At 34.0% G+C, this 12,538-nt stretch overlaps 1 protein-coding gene across 2 annotated transcripts; it reads left to right on the top strand.

Annotated features, from left to right (window-relative positions):
- The first annotated feature begins 875 nt into the window (after positions 1–875).
- Positions 876–12,046, top strand: LOC109215078 (ubiquitin-conjugating enzyme E2 28-like). Of its 2 annotated transcripts, XM_019379098.1 has the most exons (5): positions 876–983; positions 1,104–1,217; positions 4,145–4,272; positions 10,971–11,075; positions 11,605–12,004. In XM_019379098.1, the coding sequence occupies exons 2-5, from the start codon at positions 1,148–1,150 to the stop codon at positions 11,746–11,748; spliced, it is 447 nt and encodes a 148-aa protein (XP_019234643.1). In that variant the 5' UTR covers positions 876–983; positions 1,104–1,147; the 3' UTR covers positions 11,749–12,004. The 2 variants fall into 2 exon arrangements, with proteins under 2 accessions (XP_019234643.1, XP_019234642.1); XM_019379097.1 differs by lacking the exon at positions 876–983 and having other exon boundaries at positions 1,013–1,217; positions 11,605–12,046.
- The last annotated feature ends 492 nt before the right edge of the window (positions 12,047–12,538 follow it).

A 12,538-nucleotide genomic window follows, 5' to 3' on the forward strand; every position in this document is an offset into this window, starting at 1 on the left:
GAGTTGATTTTTTTGTTTTATGGAAGGCCGCACCCATAGTAACTTATAATTCAAAATGTCTAACCCGTACAAACTTGAGCAATCATGTTTTTATGGGCTAGTTTGACACATAATCAAAATAAGTAATTCAACTCAGAAAGTCACAAATTAAAATAATAATTTGATCCTCATTAAAAAGTAAAATGTTATCCAAAAGATAGATATTATACATGTATTAGTTTGATACAATTATCGATGTGAGAAATATCTAAGATATTAGACAATATTTGACTTGCAGTTTAAAAAGACATATTTGAACTCTCTTTTTGATTACCGAAATTTTGTTTAAAAAAAATATGCATATCTCTTTTAATTTCAAAAATGCATAGAATATCATATTAGAAAAATAGTAAAATAATTTGAATAAACATTCACTACTCCTTCCGTTCTAATTTATGTGAACCTGTTTGACTGGGCACGAAGTTTAAGAAAAAATGAAGACTTTTGGAATTTGTGGTTCTGAACAAGTCAAAAAAGGGCCCAGAGTATTTGTGTGGCTATAAAAGCTTCTCATTATGGGTAGAATTGTAAGTTTAAGCTAAATTGTTATCAAATTTAGAAATTGGTCATTCTTTTTGAAACGGACCAAAAAAGAAATAAGTTCACATAAACTGAAACAAATGGAGTAATATTTTACTTGAAATATACCTTTATGTTCACAAATACACATTAACAGATTGTACATTAGTATTTTTCAGTATTACTAATACGGAATAAGATTAATATAAAATTTAATTTACACTTATAAAGGACATAAAAATCCTAATTTTATTCTGTTAATGAGTCCCTATCAAACTCAAAGAAGCCAGAGCCATTAAGGTAGGTCCCTACTCACTTGCCATTCCTTTATTTCCGCGTTAAAGAAAAGAGGCATGAAAACAACAACAAAGCACTGAAGAAAGAATCATAAAATTCTACTATTTTTCTCCGTACTGTCAAATCAGGTAATATTCACGCGTCTATTTCTTATATATATATATATATATATATATGCCAGATTCTGTTGTTTTTCCTCCATAAAATTTCATCTCATCTGCGTCTTGTTTGCATTGTTGTTTGGTTAGATCTCTTCAATTTGCTAGGGTTTTTTTTTTCTTCTCTCTCTCTGATGGCTTCGAAACGGATATTGAAGGAGCTTAAGGATCTCCAGAAAGATCCTCCTACCTCTTGCAGTGCCGGTATCTCTTCTTCTGTTATACAAAATTCTTATATGATCTCTTATATGCTTTTTTAATTATGATGTCCGGTGTTTCTCAGTGTCGAGATTTATAGTCTGTAATTTTAAGTTAAATTATTCTTATTGGAATGAAATTGACCTGAAGAGAGTGGGATGAATAAAAAGAATTCCTATAATCGGCCCTAACTAATTTCGGATTGAGGTGTGATTTTGTTTTATTTTGTAATTTTCCTTGAGTTTGCTAGTTGATCTCTGGCGTCTGGCGTCTCAATGCGAATGGTGTTTGTGAGAGGCGGATGCAGCATCTCGGCACCATATTTTCGACACATAGCATAAATTTATGTGTAAAGGTCCACTAAAATTGCAACAAATAGTGTATATAAATCCATAATTTAAATGTATAATGGGTTTAATGCGTAAACTCTTAAAGGTTGAACACAACAACAACAACAACAACAACAAATACCTAGTAAAATACCACAAGTGGGGTCTTGGGAGGGTAGTGTGTATGCAGACCTTACCCTTACCTTGTGAAGGTAGACTTAAAAGGTTGAACACATACAACTTAAATCTTGGATCCATCTCTAGTGTTTATTGTTGTATTTAGGTATGTATCTTGCATACATGTGCAATTCAATTAAGATTGTATGGTGCATTTGTGAAATGGAAGGTCGTTTCTGTTCCGAGCTAAGTTATCTTAGGGTAACTAGCCTGCCTGGATTTGATGCTTTTGGATAGAATATGTTTGTATATGAGGGAGGCAGAGTTTCTATTACCACTAAACCTAATCATGTTGTAATTGAAATTTGTCCCTGCACTGTTTTTCTGAACCCTTGAAGCATCTAACATATGCTGTCTTATAGAAAGCATCTGATCAAACTAAAGATAAGTTCAGAAGCAGAACCGGTTTATGCCTTAATTTATTTCCCAATACTAATTGCAGTGGCACTATATGTATTTTTTTTTATGTAAGGGAGCGGTTCTGTATGTATATATTTTATTTTTGCATAAAATTACGCTAGAACATACAAGATGAGTTATGACTTCTGACTAATAGCTCATAATCCTGAGCTAAGAATTTTGTGTGTTTCTGGATTCCTGATTAAGCTCTTGGATCTACATGTCAACTGTTGAATATTGGTTTTATTTGTCAAGGTAAACTGTTGAGTACTTGATGCAACATGTTTACATAGCATGTTAGCTCCCGTTTGGCCATAAAATTTGGGAGTATTTTGTCAAATTTTATTTTCAAATATTTGTTTGTTTATAGATTTTTATCATTTTTTGGCAGATTTTGAAAACAAAATCTTCAAATCCCAAAAACAACTCTAGATTAATTTTTGAAGTTTTAAATACTCATAAAACTTCAAATTCTTTCAAGTAAAATGCATGTCCAAACACAATTTTAACTTTCAAAAATTATTTTTCATCTTATCTTCAAAAACTCATTTTTTCAAGTTTTAACCAAATCTATGTCCAAACGCTAGCGTAGATTGTGTTTTTTGGTTTATGCTATAAACTAGAAAGGAATGTAACTTATAAAAAAACAGGAAATTGAAGGAAATGTAAGTTGGTTTATCTTGTGGTACTTTTTTTTCCCGGGTAGTGTGATACTTCATCATTCTGTGTTTTGTTTCTCAATATTTAACCTAAACAGTTTAATCTCCAAGCTTTTTGGCCGTCTACCTTTAATCGATGCAGATGAAAATCACTTTCTTATACTGTATGGCTTCATTTTATCAATACAATCTCGTGTTTACTGATAAAAAAATCACTTTCTTATATATATATATATATATATATATATATATATATATATATATATATATATATATATATATATATATATATATATATATATATATATATATATATATATATATATATATATAACACAGGCTAAGTTGCCAATTAGAGTTTTTGGTTTTAGTGTCAAAGGCTGTATTCTTGTTGTGATCAGCTTTTCATGGGATCGGCTATTACTGAAGTGTGAGTTTGTTGGTTTTGTAGCTTTATTTAGAGGATCACTTGTCTGTATTTTGGTGTCTTTGTGGCAATGTAGTATAGTGAGGTTACTGGTTGGGTTTTGTAAATTGTAAACTTAGTTGAATAATCCCTCTTGCTTCAGTCAGTTACTTTTGAGCTCCAAAAGAGCAATATTCTCTCCACAGGTCTAAGGCCACATCTCGATTTCACTCCTTTTGGTATCCGGTTCCTTTACCTTTTCAAAATTTATAGTACATTAGCTCTTCTATCTTGTGCAGCCCAAATTTATGTTGGCAGAGTGCTCTACCTGATTCTCATGCATATAGGAAAGCTTTTCTTTAGTGGTTTTATTCATTGTCCATGACTAGGCTTCCTGTTGATTTTTATTTTAATAAATATTAACAAGTGAGAAATTGTGGCACAAAAAGGTTTAGACGTGAGGGTTTTGTCTAATGGTTTCTCTTGGCAGAGCTTATGCAATGACTAGATTAGTTCTTTTTAAAGTATTTGACTAGAATAATTACTTCGTTATGTACTCTGTTAATTCCTCCAAGTTTCCTAGTTTTGGTATCTATACCGTCATGTCAGTTACCTTTGAAGTTGGTTTTTGGATCTTTTTATTTGAATCTAAGCCTTGTGATAATTGATAGTCCATGTCAAGACATCCTACAGATGTTATTTTGCCTATATTATGATTTAAGTCCGTTACACCTGTTGTACTTTCATCTAGTTTCCTGACATGTGATTCTAGTTTTCAATTGGTTTCAACTACCACGTTTGCTTGATGGAAATATTAAATTAAAATACAGGAGACTGTAGTTTCTTTCAATTTTAGTGGTAGGGTATTAGCAATGCTATGCACATGTTCTTGTATCTTATAAAAGGGAATAACTATGTCATTCATGACTTCATGTTTTTTAACTTTCTATACCATGTTTACAGGCCCCGTTGGAGAGGACATGTTTCACTGGCAAGCTACAATAATGGGCCCTCCAGATAGTCCCTACACCGGGGGTGTATTTTTAGTCACTATCCATTTTCCTCCTGATTATCCATTTAAACCTCCTAAGGTATGAGAGATATCTCAACTTGATACCGTTCTACTCAGTTTCGCATTGTAGCACAGTGTTGAATTTTTGAATGTCTTCTCTGGCTTTGGACAAATATACTCAACGCTTGTAATTGGGTGCATGCTTTTTGGCCATTGGAGCCTGCAAGAGAAGTTTGTGTAACAACAAATTTCGTGCCTAAAAAATAATCAAGACTAGAAATTGCATAACAAATGTAGTATTCCAAATATTACAATCTCTAGAATTTCTTCAATTTGAAGAGAAATTATCATCTTATTCTTTTTTCCAACTGTTAACTCACAGGATTGAAACTTAATCTTAAACTTGAAGTTAGATATTAGATCTTAAAATCATGCTTTTTTTCACCTGAGAAGTAGTGAAAAGGATATATTTTTTTGCTTTGATTTGAATCACCGATCAATTAGATTGAAGCAGTGACAAGGTCACATCTGATATTCCAAAACATGTCAATTAGCATGTGGCGCACTTTCGGTAGCCTTTTGATTTGACTTGGCATGCCACGTCATGATCCTATTGACTCCTTATTTGACTTTGCATGCCACGTAATTTGTCACATGGCACAAATTTAGGCCTCTATAATAAGAGAACATTATGGCTAACAAAGTGGACTCGTCATTGAAGTCTAAATAAATGGACCAGCCTAAATAATTGAATTTCTTAATTAGATCCATGTATATTGGACCTGAATAAACATCCAATTTATTAGCTCACAATATTTACTTGGACTAATATGTCTTGAATTTATAATATAGTCCAAATTATTTTATGAATTTGAGTCTAATAAAATTTAAATGCCTGCAAATGCCCCGTACCTCAAAATTTTGTCGAGGTGTAGACTTGTCGAACATGAAAGATCAAGCTTGAAGTAACTTTTTTTGCTGATAGTGTTGTCCGGGCCAACTTGCATGCACCTCAACTATTCTAGTAAGTATTTGCTACCTCCCACCAGTAGAGGTATCGAGTAACTCTCTCTACCCAGGATTAGGCAGATAGGAAGAAATTACCTAGTGTTTTTTTGCCTGCATGGGATTTGAACCTGAGACCTCATGATTCTCCTACTACATTGCCGCTAAATCACACCCTTGGGTTCTAGGCTTGAAGTAATTGCTTTGTTTATGTATGCCTCCTGCATCCGTGGAGAGGAATTGGCTGATTTTAAAGCAAAATCTTGTAGTCTTACTTCTGGATTAAGCCTTAATTAACACCCATTTCATCCTCTTTATATTTGTAGGACGGCAAATATAATTTGACTTTAGGAGACAAACAACCACCAAAGTACCTCTATATAAATAGGCTTTTAGTCTTGATTTTTCTCATCATTGATTGAAGGCTTTCAAGCAACGTAGCATGTTGATAAGCTCTAATATTCTAACAAGTAAATTTTCTTCTTTTTCTTTTCTATTTTTGCCACTTTTTTATCGCTCAATGCACCTATGGTAGAAAATTTATATCTTAATGTAGGAATGTCCAAATCATAAGTCATTTTTTTCTTCAGAAACTAGACTTTAAGGGCTACAACATATCCAAATTTTAGAGCTAGACTCATAATTTTATGAAATCAACCTTGATATTTACATTGTGCGCGCCTTCACCAAAAAAATTATGTCTTGATGTAGGAACATTCAAATCACAAATCATTTTTTTGTTGCTAAAAAGAAGATATCAAGGGCTACAACATATCTAAATTCAAAGTCAAATTTTTTCTAGATTAGGCTTGGTAAATTTTTTGAAATCGACTTTAGATTCGATATTCAGTTTGGAACGATGTCACCAGAAAAATTATATCTCGACATAGGAGCATCAAATCCAAATATGTATTGTTTGCTAGAAAGTAGACTTCAAAGGCAACACGCACACCAAGAATCTTCAAATCACATGAATTTGTTTAGGTGAATTTTCGAACTTGACTACAGTATGTGAATTTTTTTTACTTTGGACAACACGCTTAGTGAATCTACCTTGCAAACTTGATAAAGAACTATCTGTCTTCCTCTTGTGTTTCTTTTGTTTCTTATAATATTTTCTTTGTAGGTAAAAAAGGAAATTTTTTAGTTCAAAGAGATGACTCATGAAGATTTTAGTTTTAGGATCTAAGGGTCGAAAACTATCCCTGCCTTACGATTTCGGCTATATTTTTTTAAAGTCAAGCAGGCGTAGTACAAGATGAATTTCACCAATGCTTTAAATTTTTGGCACTTGAGCCTCTTGCTCCATCCACGATTTTACTAGTGATCCGTCTGAAGCAAAGACTTTACACTATATAAGCCGAAGAGTTATTCATGATTTGAGGAAGTCTTCTTAAGGCGTATGGGATAGACAATGTCCCGGTTTCAAGATCATGATTGTTAGCTCTATCTTTCTAAGTCATAAGCATTGTTTCGTGTAACTTAATATGGTTTACTTTAGAGACTCAACATCCTTTTCCTCTAACGCCCAAGCTTAAATACCTTATAATTTCAGACCATAAGGTTAACAAGGTTAAAACCAGATTGTTAGTTGATACGCTATTATTCAGCTAACATACAGTGAGGTGCCCATCTTTGAGGAATCCATCTTTGGTTCCTAGATTGGAATCTTGAATACACCAGCCGGAATTCTTCGTTTCCACAATCATCATGTTAAGAATGTTCCAAGTTTCCCCGGGGCGACAAATCATCAAAGGCTATGCTTATTTGAGTGATACCTTAACATTCAGTGACGTATTTTATTACATGCTCGACTATTGGGAGTGGGCTGAAGATGTCCTTATTAGGAATCACCCGTCCTTAAGGGCAAACAAAATTTATGTTGTATATGCTTCACTATTTACTTAATGATCGAATACAAACATCATGCACCCTTTATGTTAGACTTGGTGTCCTCGTACAAATACGATGCTCACTTCAGCTACAGAGCTATCTATATCATTTGGGTTCTTATGCACGATTGATAGTCTGATAATAGAAGGTTCTTCTGATGAGAAGTTCGTGCCAAATGCTTTAGAACTTACAGGCGCATATGACGAGGAGAAAAGGTTCTCCCTCCCGCAAGCTTATGAGTAGCTATTGGATGCCTGATAACAACTTCGAGAAGGAAACCATGACAATTCAAGCATTCCTGTGAGGAATGGGATAGAGCTTTGGTGCAAGAGAGCTCTAAAGTATGAAACATTGAGAAAAGAAAAGAAGCATGCTCGACTTAATTCAACGCAGAATCCAATCGAGATCCTGCTATGGGCAGGCTATCAATCGTGCATTAGTCCCAAAGTGATATAAATAACTCTTTAACTGAGGGTGAGCATTATATTTGTAAGAGGACACCAAGCTTTACAAAAAGCTTGCATGACATTCGTAGTCCATTATAAGTCAATAATGAAGCATCTACAATATCAAAAACATAAATTTTGTTCGTCTTCAAGGTTGGGTAGCTCTTGCTAAGAATATCTTTATCCCACTTCCAATAGTCAGTAATATAATGAAATTCACCATTGAATTTCAAGGCATCACTCTAATAAGCCTCTCCTTTGATGATTCACGACATTCACAACAAGATGATGAAGGGAGCAATGATTCATGTTTTGGACGTACGACTCTTGTATTCAAGAGTCCAATCTAGCAAACAAGACGAATTCCTCATAGGTGGCCATATAGTTGCGTATTGTACTGGCTGACTAATGGCGTATCAACTAACAATCTATCTTAACCTTGTTGTCTTTTTTATCTAAAATTTTAAAGTATAAAGCTTGGAAGAAAGAGGATGTCGTTATTCCGAAGTAAACCATCAAGCTGCATGAAAAAATGCTTATAAAGGTAAAAATAACAATGGTGATATTGGAGCCGAGACATTATCCATTCCATACAGCCTCAAGATCGGTTTCTTCATAACATATACTCCCTCTGTTTTAATTTAGATGAGGTAGTTTGATTCGGCACAGAGTTTAAGAAAAAAAAAACGAAGACTTTTGAAACTTGTGGTCTTAAAAGCTTAAGGGGTAAAAACTTTGTGGGGCCATGCCATTTCTGTGGTTATAAAAGCTTCACATCAAGGGTAAAATGGGTAAAATGAAGAGTTCAAAATTGAATTATTTCCAATTGTAGAAATTTTTCATTCTTTTTGGAACGGACTAATAAGGAAAGTGTGTCATCTAAATTGAAACAGAGGGAGTACTAGTCTTCGACTCAGACAATGTAAGTATTTGCCTCGACTAGAGTAGGAGTACAGTATTGGATGGAGTAAGAACCTCAAGTGCTAAATTCTTAAAGCGTGGATGAAATTCATCCTCTGCTACGCTTTAAATTTGACTTCAGAAATAAATATATTGAAATCTTAATGTGGTGATAATGTTCACCCCCTGTGCACCTTAAGACCGGTTTCTTCATAGATTACATCTTTGAAATGTTCTTCGATTTCCAACCTTATTTGGTTTGGGAGGGGGTAATTTTTGCCTGCTTCTTAAGACAACTTCATAGATTGCGTGTTTGAAAAGATCTTCAATTTGCCATAATTGTCGTCCCTTGAACCCTAAGACTAGCTTTTTCATAGGTACAAGAAAAATAATATAGGTAACAAAAGAAAACTCAAGTTAAATAATGATATCTGTCAAGTTCGCAAGGAAGGTTCGTGAAGACTGTGTTATCCAAAGTCAAAACCGTTCCAAATTTTAACGTCAAATTCGAAAATTCTCCCTAGACCAATCTAGTGTGATTTAAGCTAAATTCGTGATGCAGGTGTAACCCTTGGAGTCTTTTTTCTAGCAAACAAAACAATTTGTAATTTGGATGCTCCTACGTCGAGATATAATTTTTTGACGAAGGCGCTCCAAATTGAAACTCTGAATGTCGCAAAATCTAAAGTTGATTTCAGATTTACTTGGCTTGAAGGAATTTGACTTTGAATTTTGTAAATGTTGTATTTCTAGTCTTCTTTCTAGCAAAAAAAAAAAAAACCGGATTTGTTATTTGGTGGATGTCTCTACATCAAGATATAATTTTTTCGGTGAAGTGCGCAAATCTAACACTATTAGCAAGTTAGAAATTAAGGCTGCTTTCAATGAATTACCTGGGACGATCCCGAAGGAACGTAACTCTTAATTTTGGATATGTTGTAGCTCTTGAAGTCTAGTTTCTGAAAAAACAAACTTTTGATGGATATTCGTATACCAAGATATAAATTTTCTGCCACAGGTGCGACGAGCTATAAAAACGTGGCAAAAATAAAAGAGAAAAAAGTTTACCTGGTAGAATATGGAGCTTCTCAAGTTACTACATTGCTAGAAAGCTTTCAATCGGTGAGGTAAACTAAGACCAAAAGCCTCTTTATATAGAGATACCCTAAACGATTTTTTGTCTCAAACAAAGTCAACTTATATTTGCTCTCCTACAAGAATTAGACTTGCAAGGGCAGTGTGCATAATTTGTGTCAAAGATGGATATCTATGGTGGTATTGTATCCTAACACAATTCTAAAAATTAATGGAATGTCTTGAATACTACTTTTAGGAGAGGGCCCAACTAGAGAAATGATCTGTGGAGCTTGGAACATTTGAATGGGAGGATCCCTCTTTAATTAATTACTCAAAAGAATAAAGACTTCTGTTTCTTAGTCTTTTCTTGAAGAAGTTAAAGCTGATTATTAGGTGCTTTCACGTGTGAGCCTTATGTGATGTGTATTGTGCCTTAATTAAGGCTTTGAAGTAAGGCCATTATATTGGTTTATAATCAGCTAAACCCTCTCTACAGGCTTATTTTTTTCAAATGTAAGGGTAAAAAGGGGCCATTTTTACATGTCAATTTGTTTAAAATATTCCACGTGCTCAAAATGGAGACGTGCAATTTTGCAACGTCAGAAACTTGTGCTCACGAGACACATATCTATCATGTTGGGGAGCCCAATTGATCACTAGTCCCGTGCCAAGTTTAAGGGTCTACCAGTGTCTAATATATTAGCTCATTTGGACTAATATGTTATGAATTTAAAATGTTGTCCAAATTATTTTATGGATAGAAATCCAATAAAATTTAAATGCCTACAGTTAGTTTCTGAAGTTGACTGATCGTGTATCAGTAAGGGAGCCTCTAAGCCTCTACTGGATTTACTTATTTTACTATTCTTAATGTCTCTTTAATTGAGATGTCAACTTTTCAAATTGATCAGTAACATGGTTGATGTTAATAGAGCACAATTATATGGGAGCTACGATGCATTGATTAGCATTTTTCCTCCTGGGAGCTATGATGCACTAATTAGCACTTTTGCATGCTTCTTTTCTTTGATATTGTTGGTGTCAGATATGGCCATCGGAGAGGAACTCATAGTCCGTACTTAACTATTTTACACTTATGCTAAATGAATGAATTCATTTAGAGTCATGTACAGGAACTCCTGATAAGTATTTCATTTATAGATGTCCTGAGAAACACTAGGATCTTCTGGGTTTAAGCTTAAATCTTTTTACCACCTGTTAAGCAGTAAAGCAAGCGGCACAAAGTGCGAAGCTTAAGATTTTTTTTTTTTTTGGGGGGGGGGGGGTAGGGGGGGTAGGGGGTGTTTCTTGACCGTTTATATTTGGTACATCTTTTTTGACAAGGTGTGCGTTATTGTAACTATTGACAATTATTTATCAGCTTGTAAACTGTATGTGACTATTTTCCTAGTAGACATATTGTTTTACTTATAATGGTTAAATAAAATCTTTGCAGGTTGCTTTTAGGACAAAAGTTTTCCATCCAAATATTAATAGCAATGGAAGTATATGCTTGGACATATTGAAGGAGCAATGGAGCCCTGCCTTGACTATTTCTAAGGTTCCTTTTTACCTTTCAACCTTTTTTTTTTCTCTTTTTTTTTTGAATAATAGGAGCTATTTTTTTAAAAATTTTATTAATTGTTTTAATTTATTCTAATAGGAGCTACTTAATACACAAACATAGGTAAGTCTTGGACTCTCATGGTATCGTGAGTCCTTTTAATCAAATTTATATGCCTTCAGCTAATTATACGTATCTAATTATACCTATCTGAAGGATAGGAAGTAAAATGATTGACTAATTAGTAAAGGAAGTATTTAACTGGAGTTACAAATAAGAGGTGAGTTATTCCTTTGGCTGTTGCCCACTTTCCTTTTTATCTTCTGCGAGTAATGGTGGAAACAGTTCAATACTATATAAATAAAGCCCTTCAGCTGGAAGAATAGGTTCCTTGATGGTACCATTAGTTTTTTCCACGGAATTATGCATTTTCTCACAAAGAGGTTTTTACCATGTTTGACATTCACAAAGTATGTCCATGTGTATATGTTTCGTAAGGTGGGAAATGTTTCTGTTTTACCTTCAGGTTTTGCTTTCAATATGCTCACTTTTGACGGATCCAAATCCTGATGACCCCTTGGTGCCTGAGATTGCTCATATGTACAAGACGGACAGGGCAAAATACGAAGCAACTGCCCGAAGTTGGACCCAGAAGTATGCCATGGGTTAAACCGTTACCTATGGCACTTGAATTTATGTAAAAAGAAAGAATGCATCTGTCCTCTACTTTCCATACAAGAAGTGTAGAATAGCATTGAACAATGCCTGTGGAGGAATGCTGATGCGTTGAATTTGTTTATATAGATACTAATATTTAAAGAAATCTTGGAAGTGTTTATTTATTTGGTTTAGGATTGTAACATTTGGTTTCAACCGTCTATTTCATGTAAAACTTTTCACTAAATGTCTCTATAACCTAAGTTCCGCCAATATATTGGTTGATCGGGACTAATTTGTCTTCGAGAAAAGTTGAGCGCCTCTGCAATTCGATTTCTTTATCCTGTCATGATTAGTTTAGTATCATAAATTTAGAGCGATACCGATATCATTATTAAATTAAGTCTGATATCATCTTGGGGTAAGAAAAAGCACAAGGAGAGAATAAAATTGGATTGACTATGCTTTCAAACAAGAGAGAATACCAGTTCTGCTTTAATCTTGAGTATCAGCCAAGCATTATCTAGTTTCAAAATGGAGAATTTTGGAGCTAGACTTAAATTTGAGATTTAGCATTACCGTTCATAAAGCTTGACGCTGATTCCAGTCCAATAAAGATTTTATCGTTGTGTTATTATTTTTTGGTGGTCTTCTTTCTTGTCCCGTCTCTTTGTTTATCAATCACAGAACTTGTGACAGCCACCAATATTAGGTCTATACTGAATCCTCCCAGTTCAGAGAAAGAACTTTTTGTTAAGAATATAGACCTAAAGTCTAACTCATCATAATATCTAGAATCATAT

Source organism: Nicotiana attenuata, unplaced genomic scaffold, assembly GCF_001879085.1.
Source record: "Nicotiana attenuata strain UT unplaced genomic scaffold, NIATTr2, whole genome shotgun sequence".
NCBI classification, from domain to species: domain Eukaryota; kingdom Viridiplantae; phylum Streptophyta; class Magnoliopsida; order Solanales; family Solanaceae; genus Nicotiana; species Nicotiana attenuata.

Excerpts from the sequence above, each read along its gene's own strand:
- LOC109215078 (XM_019379098.1), top strand. The coding sequence starts at position 1,148 with ATGGCTTCGAAACGGATATTGAAGGAGCTTAAGGATCTCCAGAAAGAT. Across the intron at positions 1,218-4,144 it reads TCCTACCTCTTGCAGTGCCG|GCCCCGTTGGAGAGGACATG; the intron begins GTATCTCTTCTT and ends CCATGTTTACAG. Across the intron at positions 4,273-10,970 it reads ATCCATTTAAACCTCCTAAG|GTTGCTTTTAGGACAAAAGT; the intron begins GTATGAGAGATA and ends AAATCTTTGCAG.